The sequence below is a fragment of the Silurus aristotelis genome, assembly GCF_946808225.1.
Source record: "Silurus aristotelis genome assembly, chromosome: 3".
In the NCBI taxonomy this organism is placed as follows: domain Eukaryota; kingdom Metazoa; phylum Chordata; class Actinopteri; order Siluriformes; family Siluridae; genus Silurus; species Silurus aristotelis.
Genome location: NC_139576.1, coordinates 12,228,233 through 12,238,536, shown reverse-complemented (window position 1 = coordinate 12,238,536; position 10,304 = coordinate 12,228,233). Strand labels below are relative to the sequence as shown.

Genomic DNA, 10,304 nt, shown 5'->3' with positions numbered 1-10,304 from the left:
AGCTGGGGATTAGAAAAACTTTCCCTGAGTTAGTATGGTGAGTGTATACGTATGTATGGGTTTTAAACCAAAATTCTTAAAAAATAAAAATAAAAAATAAAAAGCACAAAGAAAAAATTATAATGTACAATTATTTTAAAATCTTTTTTATAAATAATAAGAATAACATTATATTATAAAAAAAATATTTAATAACAAGAAGATATCATCAGATAGAACTTTTAAAGCATTTTAAAGCATGTTGGTGTAAAGTACCTACACGTGATCATTGTTATATGTATGAATTTCCACAAGGTCACACATACACATCACCACTTTTATTATTTTAATATATCATTTATATTTTAGGTAAAAGTACAAAAATGCATGCTTATTATACAATCACATATAATATATGTGTAGAGAAATGTGACAAGCATTACCCAAATATCTGACATTTTATTCAAGATTTGTTTCCGTCATTACAATTTCTGCATGCTTTATCATTTAGTTGACATGTAACGCCTGGGGCAGAATTGAAAGTAGTTTTGTCCTGCCCTAGCTGAACTGAGAAGCATTTTCTAAAATTGTGAACTACCATTTACTTTCACTTCCTGTAACCAACAGCAGTTCTACTGTTCTCGCTTTTGTCTTGGAGCATGAGCTACATTTAAGATATGAAGTTTCTATTAAAAAAATTATGAAATCATAATTTATTGGACAGCAATAAATGCTTGTTGCTAATATATATATATATATATATATATATATATATATATATATATATATATATATATATATATATATATATATATATATATATATATATGTGATATGATAGTCGGAACTTGTACATTTTAAAATGCATTTCTGGCTGTAACTTGGCAATGAATTGTAAACTAGGAGCTCGTGTAAATATGCGCTATATTGCCCTCTTGAGGCCGTTCCTTTTTATTACACTATGTTTACAGGTTCACAGTCTGCCTTCTGCCTAAATCAGAAAGTAATAATTTAATTAACTACCTTGAGCTGACTTATTTTATATATTGGATATTTTGGGACATATGTAACAAAAAGGGATAAATTTTCCAAAGCTCTCTTCTATAAATTCTTAGTTCCTACATATGTCTTTTGGGTATAAATCTAGAAATAATGCTTTTGCCTTTCTTCACGTGCAGTATATTTGGAGAGTTTATTTATTCATCACTTCATTCTAGACCCTGGAGCAGTATGATGATAACTTAACCTCTTTGCTGCTATGCCACCCACTTCAGCACATTTCCCAAACTATTTTAGATATCTAACAGCAGGTGGCACTCTTAGTTTGGAGACCATTAATGCGAAGACAATGTCATACAGTTTCTTTTTTCGAAGGTGTAAAGTTTTAAAGTATTTGTTCAAAATGTTTGTATTTCAAAAATTTATTCAACTTATTTGGAAACCATGAACAAACAAACTAATTAAAGGAAATAGCGGGTTGACAAAATATTTACAGTTTTAAGCGTAAAGTACTGCACTGAGGTTTTTTTTTTTATTCAATTTCTTTAGATGTTGTGATGTTTTATTAACAGTCTGATGAGAAGCCAGTACCCGATATGATTTTCCTGATTTTGAAGTTAGTCCAGAGGTTGTGTGTATCTCAGTCTAGCTCTATCATGCTGCTTCTCTCTCTCAGATGGGAGAGTCTGTTGCCCATATTAATTTTGTCAATATCTCGGGATAATTCATCTGGTGATGTCCTAACCATGCTGGATAATGACATGCTCGCTTGCCTCTTAAGCAGCTTTAGCACCTTCTTCTTGTAGCCCTTACAGGCGAAGAAATAGATGAAGGGGTCCAGGCAGGAGTTGAGGTTCATAAAGCTGACGGTGACATGCAGAGAGATCTGAAAGGCATGCAGTTGATCACAATTCTGCTGGTGCTGCAGTTTTCGAATCATGTACTGCAGCAGGTCTATGTGATAGGGACTGTAGCAAATCACAAACACTAGGATGACGCAACAGATCACGCCGATGGCTTTGCGGCTGAGGCCTGACTTCTCTGTCAGCTGGTTTCTCTTGGCTAACTCACGAAGTTTGTAGCAAAGAGCTGAGTAGCAGATTAAGATGGTTGTCAGAGGAATGCCATAGCCCAGAAACACAGCCCCAATCAGAATATAGGGCAAGCCATCAACCTGCTCGAAGTTGGGGTACTCCATGCATGTGATGTAGCCATCATGTTCCTCACGGCTCATCGGCATGGAGAGAAGTGGCAAAGTTTGGACCAACACTAGCATCCAAACGCCTATACAGATGTATCGCACATTGTGTATTTTACGGAAGCAGCTGAAGCGCAGTGGGAGTACCACAGCAATAAAGCGGTCCACACTTAGGCAGGTCATAAAGTTCACACCAGCATACATATTCAAGTAGAACACCAGAGCTGTGGCCTTGCACATGCCCTCTCCCATCGGCCAGTGGAATCCCAGTGCGTAGTAAATGATTCGCAGAGGGAGAGCAAATGCGAAAAGGATGTCAGATGCCACCAGGTTGGCTGAGTACACAGTGGTGGAGTTGATTTTCTTCATATTGGGCCAGATAACATGCAGAGCCAAAACATTACCTGACAGTCCCACAAAAAAGATGAAGGTGTAAACCACAGGTAGGAGTACATGCGCCCACCCACGATGATCATACAAGTTGGTGCAGTTGCCGTCAATGGAGACAGCGATATTGCTGCTGTTTGGAGTTGCCATCATAGCCATAGATAGCATCATAGCTGCACTTCTGGAAACGGATCTGGGACGCAAATAAAATACTTTTCAACATTCAAAATCTCAGGCTTAGCTTACATGCATAGTAAAAGGAATTTAGATAGCAGTTGTTTATTTTTATAATAGGTGAAGTTAAAGGAAGTCTAAATTGTACACTGGAGGAAGTCTACAGCACAATAGCAGTTCCGCATCACTCAATGCTGATTCATACAATGCGTGGAGGTCCCAATACAACCAAGTGCAACATGCTACACACGAGGTTAAGTGAAATGTGTTTCCTGCCTGCCTGCCTGTCTGATTAGCCAAATCTGCTCCACCTATAAGAATCTTTTCTTTGTTAAAAATTGGATAAAAGATGTTGCTTTACAATAAAATCTCTCAGTGCAATTTTTGCAATGACTTTAATACTTCCAGAATAATATGAATATGAATAATAATCAATAAAAAAAAAATTTTTCTTTACAAAGATTGTGTTATTGTCATACGTTCTGTGTAACAACTATGAAAATTACAACCCAAACAATTTAATTATGTAAGCAATTAAATACAAGCAATATATATTTAAAACCACGCTCATATAGACCACATTGTTGAAATGCTGGATATTATTATTTTATACATTAAAAGCAAAAAATCTCAAGAGACATTTAAACTAAATTTAACTTTTACTAATTATGCTGTGGAAAGTCAATTAAATTATTGCATTACACTATTAAAATATTATTCTTAATATAATTATTAATATAATAATAATAATCATCATCATCATCATCATCATCATTATTTACACTATACAAAAAAATATAGCATAATTAACACTAACATTAATGTAAAAAGTGTACTCACCAAAACGTGCCCTGACAAATGGTCAGCATGTGTGTTATTTCTGTCGGCATTGCAGTGATGGGTGTTGACTTGGCTGGCTCTGCCCGGACCACGTTACTCCAGAGCAAATGATCAGTAAAACGAGAACTCTCTTCTGTAGTGTGGTAACTATGTAACTATGGTGATTTACATAATTTCCTGTTGGTAGGCCTGCCCCATTTTTTTTTTGTCTAAGTTAACTTTTTCCAAGTAAGTGAGAGAACTGCAATGTGTGTAATAGTTTTCCATGGTAGGTAAATCTCTCTCTCTCTCTCTCTCTCTCTCTCTCTCTCTCTCTCTCTCTCTCTCTCTCTCTCTCTCTCTCTCTCTCTCTCCCTCCCTCTCTCTCTCTCTCTCTCTCTCTGCATAAGTTTATAAAGCATTATCATTATCATTGTGTAGTCTTATAAACAACAACCAAATAATAATATTAATGTAGTGTGTGAGAAGTTAAACAGAGGAAACACTGCTCAGAAATGGTGATATATGTGCGATTTAAACTCATGAATCATTTACAGCAGGTGGTCAGAGTAAGAAGGTTACACAAAGTTTTCATCATTTAGCTGTTAACCAAAGTAGTTTTGGAACTACTTAGATGGCAATTTAAAGCAATATACAAGCAGATTTTAAAGATTGACCCACTAAGAAGGACATGCATAAGCTTTTCCTATTCTCTTTATAACTTGTTTACTTACAAAATTGCAGTCATAAATAACACCACGTCTATTAAACATAATCCATCTCTAACTTGTATGTGTGTAGAGATTTCTGCAGAGATTTCTGCACTGATTTTAGTATTGCAGTGCTCTGTTTAAATTTCCCTAAAAATTTCAGGTGAAGCCCATCACCTCTGGCCTGAAACCTATGAGTAAAAAGAAAAGAGCCAGCTGTAAAACTCTCCAACTACTTTATCAACAGGCAAAAGCTGTTGATTTGCTCTTTTCACCACATCAAAAGGGTTGCGTCCTGTTTTTCAAGAAAGAAAGTAAGGTTCATGAATAAAGGATTTGTGTGTTTTGTATAATGCCAATTGATCAATGTATTTAAACATAATTTTGGTAATTGATTTCTAGGCTTCAGTAAAACAAATGTTTAGTGATTTAAAAATGTTTATCTTTATTTTTTTTTTTTTATATCTGAGTAAAGAATGGACATGGTGGTTTTTATTCAGCCTCTTTTATATTTTCATTCAGCCTCTTTTATTTATATAAATTAGGGTTAGGGTTTAGTGTTTTATATATTATATATTTTATATATATATATATATATATATATATATATATATATATATATATATATATATATATATATATATATATATATATATATATATTATATATATATATATATATATACAGTGGGGAAAATAAGTATTTGAACACCCTCCTATTTTGCAAGTTCTCCCACTTAGAAATCATGGAGGGGTCTGAAATTGTCATCGTAGGTGCATGTCCACTGTCTAGAGACACAATCTAAAAAAAAAAAAATCCAGAAATCACAATATATGATTTTGAAACTATTTATTTGTATGATACAGCTGCAAATAAGTATTTGAACACCTGCCTATCAGCTAGAATTCTGACCCTCAGAATGAGCTATCGGGGGAGAAGAGCCTTGGTGAGAGAGGTAAAGAAGAACCCAAAGATCACTGTGGCTGAGCTCCAGAGATGCAGTCGGGAGATGGGAGAAAGTTGTAGAAAGTCAACCATCACTGCAGCCCTTCACCAGTGGGGCTTTATAGCAGAGTGGCCCGACGGAAGCCTCTCCTCAGTGCAGGACACATGAAAACCCGCATGGAACATAATTCTAAGCGGTATGTGTGGAGAAAACCAGGCACTGCTCATCACCTGTCCAGTACAGTCTCAACAATGAAGCATGGTGGTGGCAGCATCATGCTGTGGGGGTGTTTTTCAGCTGCAGGGACAGGACGACTGGTTGCAATCAAGGAAAAGATGAATGCGGCCAAGCACAGGGATATCCTGGACGAAAACCTTCTCAAGAGTGCTTTGGACCTCAGACTGGGCTGAAGGTTTACCTTCCAACAAGACAATGACCCTAAGCACACAGCTAAAATAACGATGGAGTGGCTTCACAACAACTCTGTGACTGTTCTTGAATGGCCCAGCCAGAGCAATGACTTAAACCCAATTAAGCATCTCTGGAGAGACCTAAAAATAGCTGTCCACCAACGTTTACCATCCAACCTGACAGAACTGGAGAGGATCTGCAAGGAGGAATGGCAGAGGATCCCTGAATCCAGGTGTGAAAAACTTGTTGCATCCTTCCCAAAAAGACTCATGGCTGTATTAGATCAAAAGGGGGCTTCTACTAAATACTGAGCTAAGGGTCTGAATACTTAGGACCATGTGATATTTCAGTTTTTCTTTTTTAATAAATCTGCAACAGTGTCAACAATTCTGTGTTTTTCTGTCAATATAGGGTGCTATGTGTACATTAATGAAGAAAAGAAATTAACTTAAATGATTTTAGCAAATTACTGCAAAATAAAAAAGAGTGAAAAATTTAAGGGGGTCTGAATACTTTCCGTACCCACTATATATATATATATATATATATATACACACACACACACACACACACACACACACACACACACACACACACACACACACACATACACACACAGTATGCGTGTATGCGTAGATGCACTTTGATATAAATAATAAATGATAAAACCTGGAATTTCTCAATTTCAGGAAACTTTTAATGATGAACCTTTATGATTATATGGTAAATTCAGCAGGCCCATTTCACTGTGCAGTATCTGAAATGCTAATAAATGACATTTGACATTGACTTGAATCAGTTTGACCAAATATACATATATGCCATGCAGTGGCTAAGGGGTTGTACCAAAAAGGCACTTTTAACACTGATTTACACAATTCAAAAGTGTGTAATTATTACTACAGTTATTCAAATTGCTTAACTGACTGTCATAATGTAATCAGTATAAATATTTCTCAAATTGTGAATACATAATTTAATGGTTTATTTAGTTTAGAAATGTGAAAAATGTAGTACAGTAAAATGATAATAATACCTGGTAAATGATTTATACATAGCCATTCCATCAGACATATGCAGATGAATTATTCCCCTTATCCCCCCTATTAAAATCTTCCCAAATAATTTCCTCAAGAAATTCATTATTACTCTAAATAATAATGAAAAAAATCTTTTAACATAACATATATGACACGTGAAATTTTGTAAAACTGAAATTAAGTGTTCTGGTCAATATTTCCTGTTTTTATTGCTACCGGAGAAAACATCTCCCAGCTTATGCATTAGTGTGTGTGTTTGTGTATGTAAATAGTTTAATAGCTGGTGTGGTCCTGCTTTGGGAAAGGAGTTACAGGAAGCTGGCTTCCATTTATGTTGGGAAATGAAGTCAAATCCTTTTGTTTCGATAACAGTCTTTGATACAATGGATATTTTTATAGAATTAATGCCAACATGAAGAGTTTCTAACAAACAACATGTTTGACCAGAAGGATATTTAAAATGTCTTTTAAAGATGCTTATCTTCATGTCTATTTAATTAATGTGTCTTTCCAGGGCATATACAGTCATACTGAAACACTGCATCGTTGCATGAACTCTGCATTGTTTCTCACCGAATTTGTACCTGTGTGTATGTGTGATTTGTGCAAAGTGTGGTGTGTGTGTGTGTGTGTATTCATGAATGTTTTTATACTGTAGTGGGGACCAATAAATATCTAATGGGGATATAGGCTTATTTAGATCCAATAATAATAGGCAAATTTCGATAACAATAATAATATTGTTATTATTGTTATCAGCTTTATTATGCTTATTTTTGTTATCTTTAGTTTTCTGAAAATCTTAAATTAAATTTTCCTGTTTAATCTATAAATTCAGAAAAAAGGTTGCTATTGTTATTATTGTAATTATTATTATTATTATTATTATTATTATTATTATTATTATTATTATTAAGTTAGTCATCCAGTGTGTGCCCATCTCATGTTCAATGCTTTGTTATACTCATTTTGAGTGCTTAACAATGCTATCCGGGGTTTATTATTTTTTTTTTTTAATGTTTTTTTGCTTTGTTTTGAAATCTTTGAATAGGGCTGAAAATAAATGTCAATGGCTATTAGCTAATTAATACTTATGCAAATGAAGGGTCCTCATAAAGTTATAAGACAAATGTGGGTTAGTATTTACAAGTTTGTGTGCATAAATGTAATATACTTTACGTGGTTTTGACAGCTATCTGCATGATTCAAGATGTGTGAACTTAGAGTGTTGTGAAAATGTGTTCCCCACCCCTGCAAGATGCTCAGATCACTTCACCATGGCAAATGGCACTAAAGCACAAACACTTCTTGCATTGGCTCAATCACTGATGTAAATGTGGTATGCTTTTTTGTTGATGGTAGTGTTTCTTTTTCAGCTTTGAATCTTTTAAGCCACTTTACTCATTGTATTTTAAATTAACTGCTGAAAAATAAAAAAACAAATGCTGCTTGCCCTGTAGGCCCCGCCATGATGTTTGGGGAACTAAATGTTCTTTTTTTTTTTTTTTCTCCCTCCTACCTGGTACGGATGAGTGAATCTTTCACCTACTACCGACTATAAAAGTAAAGAGCACAGTGGAAAGAAACTGACAAAAACTTTCCACTTTAATCAAATCTTAGTTAATTTCAACATACTATACGGTATTAGAGACTTTGGTGGCACCTAAATGGGAAAATTTAACCTACATATATCTGAGTCACTAGCAGTCTTTAAACAATGTCTAAAGATTTACTTCCTCTGAAAGTGCTGAAATGAGCACTTTTATGGATTATTTAACTAAATTGCCCTCACAACAGAGTTAGAGTTATTGTATTCTTATTCAGTGATCCAGTATCAAGATATATGCACTATATCTTTAAAGCACTTATGTCAGTTGTCTGCATCTTGTTTTTATCAATTCTAAAATGACATTGTTTTTGTCAAAAACATTAAAGGGTCACACAAACAAGTAAACTGAAAAAAAAAAAGAGGATAAACAGGGTAGAAACTGAAGTAGCAAACAAGGAAATAACACTCAGCTCTGCACACTAAAGCATGTCAATTCAAATATGGCTAATCATAGTTAATCAACTGAAGCATGATATGTTTCCTCATTGTTCTTCTTTATGACCACAAGTTGATGACAGAGATTAATAGAGCATCTAATGTATATGATGGACTGTTCAATGCTAATGCTAATAGTCGCTAACAAGCTTCCATAACTTGCAACAATAACAAACAGACAAGACATATATGTGACAAACATGTGTAACTAAAAAAAAACAAGTGTAGTAGTGGTTTAGAATAGTAGCAGAGGAACATAAACCTCTTGAGTAGGATGTAGTTATAGTGAAAGTGTTATCTGATGCTGTTGAGCAGTATTTCTACCAATTGTAAAAATTCAACCAAATGAAATTGTAGGCATGGTACTGTGCCTGTCAGAAATGGTTAGGCAAAGGATATCCTGTCCAATGTGCAGTAAAAATGTGCAGCTGTTTCTGCTCAATGTTTTTACATTTTGTTTCTAATTTAAGTGCTTATTTAGAGTTTTGCATTTTACTATACTACCCAGGAGTCATCCACTGGGTTGTATTGAACTATGCTCTACTTTCCTCTCATGACCACTTGGTTAAATATCTTTGACGGGACTGCTGTTTTCACAAAACAACTATTTTTTTGCACCCATTTGTGGCAACACCTCAGCAGGAAGCAAGTGTATGTGGCACTTTTGCTGACATCTTCAAAAACATTTGAAAAAAATAAGAGGCTGATATCTGATCTCCAGGATATAGCGTTGATACTATTGGCTTTCATGATCATTTTGAAGGAGCTTATTCTACTAAAAAATATATTCACAGTATCCACCAGGCCTGTGTGGTCAGGGCATTTAGGCTTTAGGGCATTTACAAGAGCCCAGACTCTCACTGTACACTGTAGTGCTTTCTAGTGCCAATAAACAACTCTATCTCAACACATATCAGGAGAAAGCTTCAGCATAAAATCTTGGGCAAGACAAAACTAACTAGCTAACCACTGAATCTATCTGTGAGTCTCTAACAATAGAGTTGACCAAACTTCACTATAAAGGATCAGTGTGCCTTTTCATGCCAGTCTAGAAAGAGCCACAGCTGATGCAACTCATCAGTTATTTCAAGACCAAGAACAACTGATTAAACAACTGGAATCAGCTGTGCTTTTGGAATGAACACTTGCAGCCATGCTGGAGCCTTACAGACAACATTTGACACCACTGTTATAATCACCCCCACAAGTATGTTTTCAGGGCAGTAATAGAGAGCCCTCTGGTGGTATGATAATGTCAGTGAATACAAAGTGATAAAAAAAAAAAAAGAATCATCAAGTACATGGTGTACTACAATCGTAGGTCCTTTGTTGTTTATAACACACACACACACACACACACACACACACACACACACACACACGGTATATATATATATATATATATATATATATATATATATATATATATATAATTTTTTTTTTTGTAAGACCTGTCTGTCTATCAGTTAGCTGCCCAGAGCAATGCATATTTAATTACTATGTGCCAAGTTGTTACTAAACTTGTGTTTATTGTTTCTCAAACAAACTTTTTTTAGAGTTTTCTTTTATTTTGTGTAACCACATGCAATAATCACTA

General features: G+C 34.8%; 1 protein-coding gene across 1 annotated transcript; it reads right to left on the bottom strand.

Moving 5' to 3' along the window:
* Positions 1 to 746: 746 nt before the first annotated feature.
* gpr183a (G protein-coupled receptor 183a) lies at positions 747 to 3,731 on the bottom strand. The gene is made up of 2 exons (XM_083537123.1): positions 3,578 to 3,731; positions 747 to 2,756 (listed from the first exon to the last, which is right to left on the bottom strand). The coding sequence occupies exon 2, from the start codon at positions 2,732 to 2,734 to the stop codon at positions 1,619 to 1,621; it is 1,116 nt and encodes a 371-aa protein (XP_083393249.1). The 5' UTR covers positions 2,735 to 2,756; positions 3,578 to 3,731; the 3' UTR covers positions 747 to 1,618.
* Between the last annotated feature and the right edge of the window lie 6,573 nt (positions 3,732 to 10,304).

Bases quoted from the DNA above. Each gene is read 5' to 3' on its own strand.
- gpr183a (XM_083537123.1), bottom strand. From the start codon at position 2,734: ATGATGCTATCTATGGCTATGATGGCAACTCCAAACAGCAGCAATATC.